Below are 12,089 nucleotides of genomic sequence, written 5' to 3' on the forward strand. Positions count from 1 at the left end.
GTCTGACTAATCGAATCGGTGTCACTTGATTGTTGTATGACGTAAAGTTAGTTTAGTCAGTTTAGTGTGGAGTTGATGCCCCTTCTACTCTACTACTACTTTTCACATTTTCGCCGACGACCGCACTGCAGGCAGCAGATCTTTGGACGCGTTCAGACGAAGCTTGTCCATGAGCTGAAACAGCTGATCGGGAGCACCACGTGTAAGTGTCAAACCCGGCTTGTGAATGTGATGTTATAGTGCCTTAAGAAAACGAAAGTTATAATTTTTGAAATGGGTGACATGACGGCGAATAAAAACACCAGTGGAGATAACGTTAAAATCAAGATTATTCAGAATGGCGCCGAAAGGAAGGAATGTTATGATGAATTCACACCACCTGACGGGGGTGCAAGGAGTTGGTTGGTGATGTTGGGCTCGTTCTTCTGCAATGGGATTCTCTTTGGTGTTATCAACTCCTACAGCATATTATACAAGAGTTTTCATGATAATTTGGAGAAGCAGAACGTCACTGACGCCACCAGTAAAGCAGGTAAAAATTCAATAGAAACCCCCAAATATTCACTAAGGTTGATTCTTGATATGATACTTGGCAACAATCGATGCTATTTTATTTGTACTCCTAATTTAAAGACCATTTGAAGTATTGACCAATGACCCAGCAATAACTCTTATTTGTCCAGGAATTTCAATCGGAGAAAGAGGAATGTTATTCATTCAGTATTTATCGAGGTATTTATTGATATATAGGTACACAAGATTATTTTCTGTATACTCAATTACGGATATTTTATGTGTATCTGAAAAATTTTCTTGTACGTTCAATTTGTTAATTGAATTATACGAGATCTCTCATTGATTGATGTAAAATAAAAATTTATTGCATCATTGGTCTCTACTATGTAAAGATGAATTGTTATGGTTTGCATATATTGTCTATTGTATTCATATTATTGATGTTTGAATTATGTATATTCTCTGCATTCTCATGATTTTTCACTAATTTATATTAATCATATGCATGCGCGGGTGCACTCTCGCATCCATATTTTACTCGCGCTTATGGTGCCGCGGGTGCATTTGCGCATCCATATTGTACTCGCGCTTTCAAAAGCTCGAGTGCATTCCCTCATCCATATTCAAAGCGCGGGTGCATTCGCTCATCCATATTCTACTCGCGCTTATGGAAACGCATTATTCTCGATTCGACTGATAGTTTTCCTAGATCTTTTTATTGAATAATCCATAGCCTATTCCAGTTATCCGGCACGTTTCAATATGAAAAAAAAAAAATTTTAACTTGAGGTAAATTGTTAGAAGAATGCAAATGTATGCGAGGAAGTATGTAGGTATCATCTCAAGATTTTGTCATTTTCAATGTGCATCAAAATTCTGTTTTTTTTTCCTTTCGAATATAATTGAATTAATATACAATTTATGGTGCAAAATGAATAACAACCATATGCGGTGTTTTTTTAAAAATAAATTGAGTTATTCTTTGGAGTTTTCCTCTAGTATAGGAAATTCGAAAATACATTTATCAACCTTAACAATCTTAAACAAAATATTGGTCTTCCATTACCTACTTTAATCGATATTTCGGTATAGCGGAATTTTGCGTTCTATATCAATGGAATACCTTTTTGTTTTTTCATTGTGGTGTGCGGTCACCACCGCTTGTCTGGTGAATCTACAATAATTTCAATGCTATTTATAACTTTTACATGAGATTATATAACCTAGGCGATTCGGTAAGGAAACGGTCAAGGAAATGATGTTTCATTATGAAATATTCATTCGTTTGTTATCAAACTTTATAAAAAAACAGTTCGTTAAACGTCTCCAAAATAACTTTTTCTTCCTTACATTTTCAGATGCATTTCTAAACTAAGTATTTTCTGTATTGTGATTCCAGAATGTGCGCCCGTTCTCCTTCTTTTGACATGGATAAATATCGTACTACAAGTGGTTTAACTTTCCTTTCCCTCATTGAGTAGCAGTAAAGAAACCTCTTATTAATTTCAATACAACACAAAGAGGAAGAATTCTATTGTTCCTTAATTTAGATCTAATATCATTCCGGTCAGACTCTAATGTTTGTTTTGTTTATCTCTTCGTTTTAAAAGTGATGATTTTTGTTGAATCAACGAATACTGATTTATCCAATGGGCAAATCGATTGCTTCATGTATTATATTATCATCTTTTCTTAATGCGTTCCAATAACAGTTTCTAATTGAGAGTATAAAATCAAACAAAATGGAAATGTTATAATATTTAGACGAATTTAAGAAAATTGTAATATAATATTTCGGATTTCGCATTTACAGTAATGTTAAAAAAAATCATCAAATAGGTCGAAACGTATTGAAAGTTCATATTCTGTCCTTGAACGTGATGCTTATCTTCTAACACAACATTATGTGGTTATTATTTTATCAAAAAATTCGATACAAACAGTCAAGTTAGCAGATACAGAATATCAGTCTTCAAAATTCCATTAAGTCTACTTGACGAATATGATTAATCGCTCCGTATAGGTATATATTTTGAATTGGAAAAAAAAAATATCTCAAATTCGATCGGATTAATCAAAATATAAAACAAACGTCCGCAAACGTCCCTTTGATATTTTCTTCATACGCGAATTTATTGGTCGATAAAAATTATGATTTCTTGTCATTCTTGATAATACATGGATTATTTTCAAGGACATCCGACAGTAACTATTGCAACCTTATGGACGAATTCTCATTCATACATCATGTATAATTTCAATTTCTCATTATTTGCAGTTTCAAGTTGCAATAGAATATTGATGAAGGAGCATGAAAGATCAAAAGTATTCCTGGAAATAGAACAGCTCTATTCTAAATTATTTCTGGTGTCAGTAATAACCGTATACCCATTTGCCGAAGAAAAATTTTCTTAGATTTCTATTATTTTCACCATCATTGCTTCTTGCATTTATCTCGACTTTTTACAGACGTTATTTCGGGAGTGATTTCGACTCCGGCAATTTTTTTCCTAAAGATAGGTCAGTCTCGTTTTCAATGACACATCGCATTGCAAATACTTAAGTGTGGGCCAAATAAATTCGGGACGACCCGAGAAAACGATGACGATTTTCCTTTAAAAATAGACGATAGTACATTCTTACTATAAATTTACATCTACATATACTTCTCCGTAGTTTACGTGAATGGCATGTAATATTTATGAAAAATAATCCATTCATGAAAGTAAAGTAATTTGAGGTGTTCAGATACGGAAAACTAGATAAGTATCAATTTCAACAATGGATTACTGGTACACGTTCCTAATGTAACCGGGTCATGCTGGTTTCGATTTTTATGCATTGTGGTTTGATCCGAATTTCTTAGAATTAGGTTTGAATTACATGAATTGGGCTTACATTACAACTCTAAGCACCCATGTAGTTGGATCTACCACAGTCGTATGAAGTATAATAAGTACATACTCAATATAGACGGCTGTGGATCTATACTATAGTAGGAGTTTTCTAATGAGCGCGTATGGATGTTAAATTAAGCGAAAGAATTATGAGTTTCTTCGATATCTTTGTCTAATCTAGTGCTATGTCTATTTCGAATACTGAAATATTTTTATTTTTTAGCTCTGATCGGATCCTTGGCCATGGGCACCGTTTTCTTCGTCTCTCCAGTATCAGGCGTCCTCACAGATTTTGCTGGAATACGCACCACTACCTTTATGGGCGGCCTGATAGCCTCCACTGGCATGCTCCTGTCGTCTTTCTGTGTGGACAACGTGGTGGCCCTCTATTTTACATACGGAATCATGTACGGTCTAGGAGGGGCCTTGGCTTATACACCTTCCCTGGCCGTATTGGGACATTATTTCAAGAAAAAACTCGGACTGGTCAACGGACTCGTGACTGCAGGCAGTTCTGCTTTTACCATTACTATGCCCTATCTGATATCCATATTCTTGGAACAGTTCGGAATAGAATGGACCCTCAGAATCATAGCGTTGATGTCGAGCTTCATCATGCTGTTCGCTTTTCTGTTCAAACCCGTCAATCCGACATTAAAGTTTAAAAAAGTGTCATTGAAGGACGCGTTTAACGTTTCTTTATTTAGGAACCAGAAGTATGTTATTTACGCCACTATTGTGGCTTTGTCTCTTTGCGGGTACTTCGTTCCATACGTGTACATGGTGGCGTTCGTGCACAAAGTTTTCGGCGAGCAGGTAGACGCAAAATTGGCGGTTTCTTGCATCGGTATAGCTTCCGGATTCGGAAGGCTCGTATTCGGTTTCATCGGCGACCATCCCAAGATCAACCGGATATTTTTGCAACAGTTGTCATTTCTGGTCATAGGGATCAGCACGATACTACTGCCATCATCTGGGGACTCTTACGGGCTACTGATAGTCCTCTTGTTGTTCTTAGGATTGTTCGATGGATGTTTCATCTCCATTTTAGGCCCGATAGCATTCGATATATGCGGTGCTGCGGGGGCCACCCAAGCCATTGGCTTTCTGCTGGGACTTTGCGCCATTCCCCTGACTGTTGGTCCTTACATTGCCGGACTTATTTACGAAAGTACCGATTCGTACACGTTATCCTTCGTCCTGGCTGGAATCCCCCCAGTTATAGGATCAGTCGCTATGTTTTTAACGAGGTGCGTTAAGGCTGATTCGAAAGCTGTGGATCCCAGTTCCGAAATGTTGAATCAAAGATTTGACGAGAGTACAGGTGAGTCGAGTTGGATTCGTGGTTTTGGTGGCTTCTGTAATGAATGGGGGAAGCGCTAGAAATAATGTATTCTCATCTATCAATTTTACTAATATTGACTGATGTATCTACACAGGACGCAGGCCGATTATCGTAAATACATAAATAGGTAACATGATATGTGCATTCCTGTTAATGTAGAGATTCTAAAGAATCACAGTTTGTATATTTATATTAACCAAGGTATCCGCCGGGGATAGTTTAAAATGGGCACTGAATGACAGGTGTTGAAACTTGATGAAAGGTAGAAATTTCCAAATTATAGTTATCTAGGATGTATTATATTCCAGTTGAGTAGATATGAAATAACTATTGAGAATACATATTTTCTAATAATTCCACTGCTCGTAATGAATAAAGAATTGGTTCATTCACATGAGGGATAAATTTTTATTCATCTCTAACATCATTTTTATCAGTTACAGAGCAAACTAGTCCTGGTGAAGAAGAGCGACCCTTGTGACAGCAAGCACATCACTAATATTAATATCAATAATACATATTTCCACGTGAAACTTATCGCTAGGACATGTTGGTTTTATTTGCTAACTATTAGAACCATATCACGTTTCGAAATATCGGGGAACATATACCTAATATATCCTCGATCAGCTTCTGTATAATAATTTATTTTTTCATGGGAACATTGATTATTGATCTCAATAATTCGAGAAAAGGTTCAGTCAATTTTGCTTAGATTTTCGCAAAACCAAACCAGAAACATTGAATCAATTTTAATGGAGTTTTTTTTCTAATGAAGAAATTTTATCTTGCAGTAATTATTCTTGAAATAAATAATAATGGGGAGAATTGACTGAACTATGTAGTATCTATTATCTGATTTCTTTCTATTATTCACTTCACCATGGAAATAATATTAACAGTACAAATATTAATTAGAATCGAATAATTCTTGCTTGGGTGTTATCTGTGTATCACAGCTTTAAACCAATATTTTTGATAAAAAACTTGTTTTTAGGAATCTTGAACTGGGTTCGTAAGAGTGATAACAAGCCTCTGGAATACAATACGATGCTCTCTTTTGACCATAGACAATACGACAAATTATCGAATAAATAAAAGAAAAAGGATTTTTTAAACGAAGGGCATTTATGATATAATGTAAATGGGAAGATTATAAAGACTTTAATTCATTTTAGTGATATTACTCAGTGAAAATTTTATGTATGATAATTTTATTATTTATCTTATTCCCACAATTCGTTTTCCATGCGAATCCCTAAGAGTACAAATAATTCTGTGGTTTTTTTTCTAATACATCAAAGTTCCATGTCATTAAAAATTCTTTTTCAATTATCGAATCGATTGAGTCAAAGTAGGTACAGGGTATCTGAAACTTTGAATCAAAAAAGCCCGATTTCATGAACATAAATGTGAATATGTGATGAAATATGCAATATATATGATCTTGATACCACACATTGAGTTTTCCATTTTTTTTATTGATCAATATATTAATTTTTTTTATTGCTTTTTCGAGCAGTTATTTTGTAATCAATTTATTTTATCATGCCTGCAATTTTATTCAGTTTTATAAAATCTTGTTATTTAATTTATTGACAATGAAATTTTTCTGCATTGGACTCCTGTATCTTTATCGTGGAAGAAGAGACTGACAATAAAAATAACTTTTTTCGCGATAACATTCCTGGATATTGTTTCCATCTAGGTATATGTTAATTATTCTTCTTTATAATATTGAGCAAAAACTCAAGTAGAGTAGGTATAGATTTATGTAGAAAATTGTCGAAAATTTTTCACTTAAGACATGATTCGTTATAAAAAAATTTTGATCTATACTTGAAATAGTCAATTATAATAATATTATGTATTTTACTTGAGTGATAAATTTATAACTGGTAAATAAATTATGCTGTTGTTGATGAGTATTTATTATGTAAAATATTATTTTTGTAGAATAATATGTAAAGAGTTCCTCTACATTTCTAAGGTTTCAGTTTCCATATGGTAAAATCTTTCGAACTTTATCTTCAATGGGTAAATCAATATAAAACAAGAAAAGATAACAAGTATTTTTGAAAGACATTGTGGGAGAGTTAATGTATTGTCAAGCAAGGGAGCAACAGTAAAAGAAGAGACGAATAATTTTCTTGAGCTTTACGTAAAACTACAGGATTGCGAAAATAGTACCGCCATCAATAAAGTATTATTTATCCCTATTCTACATTTAGCAACGTTAGTTGTCATGTAGTGCAAGGTTTTTTGAACGCTAGAGCAATCTCTGGAAGCTTAGTTCACTTTTAATGTTGAAATAAAAATACAGATGCCGAAACCCATACTCTAGAACTCTAGACAATTGTTTTGTTAACGCTATTTAAGTAATGGCTTATTTAGTTGATATAAGTCGTATTCGGGTTCGGCTTTCTGACAGTCCGAGAATTGTTCTAGGACTGCGCAAAACTCTTGCGCCCTAGTATTAAATCCTCTGCGCAGTTCTAGAACCATCCTCGGACCGTCCAAAAGCCGAACCCGAATACAGCTGTTATATGCCCATTTTAGTTATTCTAAAGTAACGACAATTCTTCTCCAAACTGTGATTTTGTTTCGTGGTTCACATTCGTGTTCTGTGGTGGTCACTTGTTATTGTAGGGTCTATGGTCAGCTGTTTATAATCAAATCAAAAAATTTCAAATCACAACAAAGCATAAATTTATGCTGTGGCAAAATGAATGGTCCTCATTGGGGAGAAGTAACACATGTATCTCCAGAAACAACCCCAAATGTCAGTGCGGATATCGAAAAGGCTATGGATAAATTTTCTTTATCAGAATTTGATTCCAGTGAAGGAGGTGAACTCGCAGCTGAACACTCTATTGTGTAAGACATTCTCTAAACTTTCCTATAACTGGGCGCATTCTTCTAATTATTTTCAGCTTGATACCTCAAGATCCCCTGGTGACATATGCAATATCCCTTCATAAGCATATGACCTACATGACAGAAATTATTCGTTTGGCCGAACTTGCAATTGAGAGTAATGTCAGACCATCTGAAGATGCTGCACCTCCAGTACCAACTCTTCCGAAAGTTGATCTGAAACATCGATTTAATTGCCTCAACTTTATACCAAAGGAGGAAACGTAGGTCCTTTAGGGAATTAATTTTTCTTTGAAAACTTGGGTTTTTCAGTATTAATTTGTTGGATTTGATGATGTTTCAGTGATTTTACTCAAGGTAAAGAAGTGGAAGTACCCGTTCTTAGTGAAACTATAGTTAGAAAAGTATTGAGAAGAAGTATTTGCACATTATTTGCTCACCTAGGATATGAATGTGCGTGTAGTTTTCCTCATACATCTGACCTATTTGATGAAAATGATTATTTTAGCTTCCCACGAAAGTGTAATAGATATTCTAGTAGATGTTTTGAAAGAGTTCTATAGAATATTTTGTTCAAGAATAGAGAATGCCATTCATGATGAAAAGGAGAACTGTTCATCTGGATTTCCTGTGAGTAGTATTCAATTCATTATCCTCTGATCATTATCACTTTGTTTATATTACCAATTAATTTAGCATGCCATTGAAAGAGTTTTGGTGGAATTAGGAATGGGAGGTGTTAAAGGACTCCACGATTATTATCGCTCCAGAGTTATAAAGTATGTTAATGTATTAAGAGGTAGATGTCGGGAGTTGAATGAGTATTACAATCAACTGCTAGCTGAGAAAAGTCCATCACCTGATGTAGATGTTGGAAAGTGAGTAATTTAAATATTTAGGGACTTTTCAGCAAATTATATTGTGATATTCTTTCCTAGGATGATGAGCATTGAAATTAAAAAAGAAGAAATTGAAGAAAATCCTGAAGTTCATTTGCTAGATGGAGAAATTGAATTATCATCACTAGAAACTGGCTTTCAATTGTTAAATAGTCTTGAAGAAGCTAAGTATGCATATTGTAATTTTTTTATATTCAGAATTTTATTAAGTACTTGCATTTTAGTCTGCAAAATTTGATGGAGGGAGATGATTTACTAACCACTGAATCACCTGGGAACATTCCTTCAGAGGCCGAGTATTCACCTCTGGCCAAAAGAAATAAGAAATAGCCTCTACATTCTCATTGCAAGTTGCTTCACCTAGGTATTCATGGGCATAAAAAACGCTTTTTGCTCAGAATTTGATTATGTGTTTCCACCATAATTTGTCACAATGTCTCCAATGCCAATTCATGATTATCTCATATTTCATCCACATACAATAAATCAAACCAAGTTTGTGTAACTCGAATTGTTTTTTTTTTGCACAGGATATTGATAGAAATGAAACATATAAATTGAGTTTTATTTGCAAACAAAAATTAAACTTCTGAACTATCTACAAATAATCAGATATATCAACATGATCAATTACTCCAGTCAACTCTTCTCTGATGTTGGCTTTTTGAATTCATTTGCTATGTTCCTAATTATGGGAATCATCTCTTTGAGTTTTTGTCGAACATTTTCTTCCTCGGATCCACCACTCAACATTAATGTCACGTAATCTGTAAAAATCATTAAAGAAATTACCAATTTCCTAAAGATAGTATGTAAAATGAATTACCATGATAAGTGGTCATTTCTCCAATTTGTTCAGGAGTTAGATACTGCTTTAAATATGTCAGAATCTGCTGCAAATGCCTGCCGCTGGCGTGCAGCATACATTGCGTGGCTGTGGTAAAAATCACCAAGACTGCCAAATGTAAAACGAGTGCAGGATCGTCGCATTTGTTTAACTGTTCTAACAATTTCTGCTTGTGGTTAAGAACAATTACCCTATCTTTCTTCTTGTCGATTTTCTTCAGTATCATGCTGCAAGCCCCTAGAGCGTCGTCGATAACGGCCATAAAATCGTCGATATTTTTGGAAGATAGAGCTTTTACGAGAGGTAAGAGTAGATTACGTATATCTGGTTGTAGCTCATTAGTGAATTTTATTCTTTGATCATTATTAGTAAAGTTAGCTGTCAAGTTGTTTTCTTGCGCAACATAAGTTAAAATTTCGTTCACAATGTCGGTGCATACAGATTTGAGTAAGTATTTATAAAGTTGAACCTGCAAATCTGCCGGTAGTAACTTGATTCCTTTCTCAAATAACCTTATGTCACTGATGAGATTATTTAATTTTTGTTGTAGTTCATTGTGTGTATGTCTCCTATTTGCTGTTTGATCCAGAACTGTGGTGGCATAAATATTCTCTGCAATTTTCAAAGCTTCCAAGTTCAGTTTCTCAAGGATGTGTTCTACAATCTGTTCAATGATCAGATCCAACCCTGCATTGTTCACAGTATTTTCAATGCAATTCAATACATCTTCTTTCGTTAATATTTCAAAAAGTTGTTTACTATCAGAGTTATCTATGATGACTGTATCTAAATTTTTTGTATTTCCCTTCACTTTTTTGGTAGATTTTGTTTTCGTTTCCCTGCCTTGTGTGCCTCCTCCAGATTTACCACCTGCGGCCTTTTTTCTCCTCTCCTCGCGTTTGTCCACTTTCTCTTCAAAATCTTCAGATTTGAGGATTTTACTTTGACTCCCCATCTGGAGTTTAATTTTGTACTCTTGATACAAACCTGATTCAACACATTTATTGGCTTTCTCTTCCATTACTGATTTGCAAAGTTCCGTCAGTTTTTCAATGAATGTTAAACTAACAATGAAATTGTCTAGAACTATTATTTGCTGTTTTCTCTGAGGTGTCATTATCAATTCTATCAAAATTGAAATATCTGCTTCATTGAACACTGAAGGCAGAACTGATTGAACATCGGTAAATGTCATACTACTGATACAATCTTCAACTTCATCCAGCAATCTATCCAACAAGTCATTGGAAATGAGGCAAGAATCTAAAAGTATTATTTTTTCTGATTTGAATAGCTTCTTGACATAAGATTCATAGTCAGATATCCCCAATTTTTTGAGAGTATCATATTCTAAGTATGAATTCTGCGAAAAGAAATCAGAAACCCATTTATGCTGGAAAATAAAATGGAAGCTTCAACACACAAGCAATGAAAAACCAACAATTCAATACTATTAATTTGATATATTCTCTTACCACTGACTTGGAATGTACATCTGGAATATACTGAGCTCCAACTAGGCGGCTAGTAAGAGACCCACAGGCTAAGGTCTGATCGAACAGACTGAAAAATAACTTTTCAGCAACTTCAATTTGATATAAAATGGAAGCGACTGGTGTGGGTTTTGTGAGTCCAAAAAGAGCGCCCCTCATTTTAGCAACATTCCTTGCTATAAAATATTCTGTGAAGAAAACTTTTGGATCATTTTTATCTTGTTTTCCAAACAATGATTTGTTCAGATTTTTCTCTAAAATTTGTTGTAAAAATTCTCCAGGTAGATCGTAATGTATAGATAAATCGTTGACGTTAATTTGACCTTGTGCAGTCAGTTTCTCATTTATTTCCATTACGATCTTGTTAATATAAGTAGAATCAATCAGTTGTCCCACAATAAAATGTAAATTTTTCTGATGCTTAAGTAATGAATTCAAGTGATTATTGATGTGAGCTAAATCGACACCTATCGTTTTCGCTAAATCTACAATATCTATTCTTCCCCCGCTTCCATAAATCTCATCTTGCATTTCTCTCAACAGCTGATCTGGCGTAAGACATTCTTTACCATCTGATGAGAAAATTAAATCAATCATATTCTTTTCTCTCAACCATGATATTATTTCTATGCAGTTTCGTTCAGACAACCTAAAGTAAGAGATATGAAAAATATAAAAATGTTTAATCATTGTATTCAAACCTTTGGGTGGAACTGCCAAGTTGGACTTTTTGAAAATCAGCTGCTAAGCGTTTGACTTCTTCCCACTCGGTCATTTTTCACAAAATGAGTTACTGGAAGAATCGGATGTTGGGATGTATTACAATTATTGTTTGTTATGAACGAAAGTGAATAATCAAAAATATTCAAACATATGGAAGTCGTTCTGTTATTTCGTTATTTGTCACTTTAGACGTCTAGGCAAAGAGGAACTCCTTCCTCTTTGGTCTAGGCTGCAGAATCAACATCATAGACAACATAACCAAAACAAACCAACAAACGTCAAAAACTAGAGCAAAGTCACAGAACACACCCATGTTTTACTCGTAGATAGAGGAAAGAGAAGATACCGCATTGCGCAGCTACGAAGGAGAACTGTCTGTGTCCAACATCAACTTGTTTTTGTTTACGTTTACCCCAATCCGAATTTATCTTTTTAGGCATATTTGCCACAAATTACACAATTTCCTGGCATGCCGACAACGAAATTCTTGAT

The 12,089-nt window shown here is 34.5% G+C and overlaps 3 protein-coding genes across 5 annotated transcripts; 2 read left to right on the top strand and 1 right to left on the bottom strand.

Moving 5' to 3' along the window:
• The first annotated feature begins 69 nt into the window (after positions 1–69).
• On the top strand, positions 70–6,678 carry LOC123318862 (monocarboxylate transporter 10). Of its 3 annotated transcripts, none has more exons than XM_044905622.1 (3): positions 70–532; positions 3,637–4,737; positions 5,202–6,678. In XM_044905622.1, the coding sequence occupies exons 1-3, from the start codon at positions 274–276 to the stop codon at positions 5,237–5,239; spliced, it is 1,398 nt and encodes a 465-aa protein (XP_044761557.1). In that variant the 5' UTR covers positions 70–273; the 3' UTR covers positions 5,240–6,678. The 3 variants fall into 3 exon arrangements, with proteins under 3 accessions (XP_044761557.1, XP_044761555.1, XP_044761556.1); XM_044905620.1 differs by having other exon boundaries at positions 5,756–6,678; XM_044905621.1 differs by having other exon boundaries at positions 72–532; positions 5,196–6,678.
• A 715-nt stretch (positions 6,679–7,393) lies between these two features.
• LOC123318866 (STAGA complex 65 subunit gamma-like) lies at positions 7,394–8,888 on the top strand. Its single transcript, XM_044905632.1, has 7 exons — positions 7,394–7,635; positions 7,692–7,898; positions 7,979–8,088; positions 8,144–8,265; positions 8,332–8,513; positions 8,574–8,702; positions 8,759–8,888. Exons 1-7 carry the CDS (start codon positions 7,484–7,486, stop codon positions 8,862–8,864), a joined length of 1,008 nt encoding a protein of 335 aa, XP_044761567.1. The 5' UTR covers positions 7,394–7,483; the 3' UTR covers positions 8,865–8,888.
• Positions 8,889–9,081: 193 nt separating this feature from the next.
• Positions 9,082–11,790, bottom strand: LOC123318860 (E3 UFM1-protein ligase 1 homolog). The gene is made up of 4 exons (XM_044905618.1): positions 11,576–11,790; positions 10,857–11,523; positions 9,361–10,774; positions 9,082–9,301 (listed from the first exon to the last, which is right to left on the bottom strand). The coding sequence occupies exons 1-4, from the start codon at positions 11,647–11,649 to the stop codon at positions 9,174–9,176; spliced, it is 2,283 nt and encodes a 760-aa protein (XP_044761553.1). The 5' UTR covers positions 11,650–11,790; the 3' UTR covers positions 9,082–9,173.
• Positions 11,791–12,089: the final 299 nt, after the last annotated feature.

This window comes from Coccinella septempunctata, chromosome 8, assembly GCF_907165205.1.
Source record: "Coccinella septempunctata chromosome 8, icCocSept1.1, whole genome shotgun sequence".
Classification (NCBI taxonomy): Eukaryota; Metazoa; Arthropoda; class Insecta; order Coleoptera; family Coccinellidae; genus Coccinella; species Coccinella septempunctata.

Coding starts and splice junctions, on each gene's coding strand:
- LOC123318866 (XM_044905632.1), top strand. CDS start 7,484: ATGAATGGTCCTCATTGGGGAGAAGTAACACATGTATCTCCAGAAACA. Junction 7,636..7,691: donor GCAGCTGAACACTCTATTGT/GTAAGACATTCT, acceptor AATTATTTTCAG/CTTGATACCTCAAGATCCCC. Junction 8,514..8,573: donor CCTGATGTAGATGTTGGAAA/GTGAGTAATTTA, acceptor ATTCTTTCCTAG/GATGATGAGCATTGAAATTA.
- LOC123318860 (XM_044905618.1), bottom strand. CDS start 11,649: ATGACCGAGTGGGAAGAAGTCAAACGCTTAGCAGCTGATTTTCAAAAA. Junction 11,524..11,575: donor CTTGGCAGTTCCACCCAAAG/GTTTGAATACAA, acceptor CTCTTACTTTAG/GTTGTCTGAACGAAACTGCA. Junction 9,302..9,360: donor AGAAATGACCACTTATCATG/GTAATTCATTTT, acceptor TGATTTTTACAG/ATTACGTGACATTAATGTTG.
- LOC123318862 (XM_044905620.1), top strand. CDS start 274: ATGGGTGACATGACGGCGAATAAAAACACCAGTGGAGATAACGTTAAA. Junction 533..3,636: donor TGACGCCACCAGTAAAGCAG/GTAAAAATTCAA, acceptor TTTATTTTTTAG/CTCTGATCGGATCCTTGGCC. Junction 4,738..5,755: donor AAGATTTGACGAGAGTACAG/GTGAGTCGAGTT, acceptor ACTTGTTTTTAG/GAATCTTGAACTGGGTTCGT.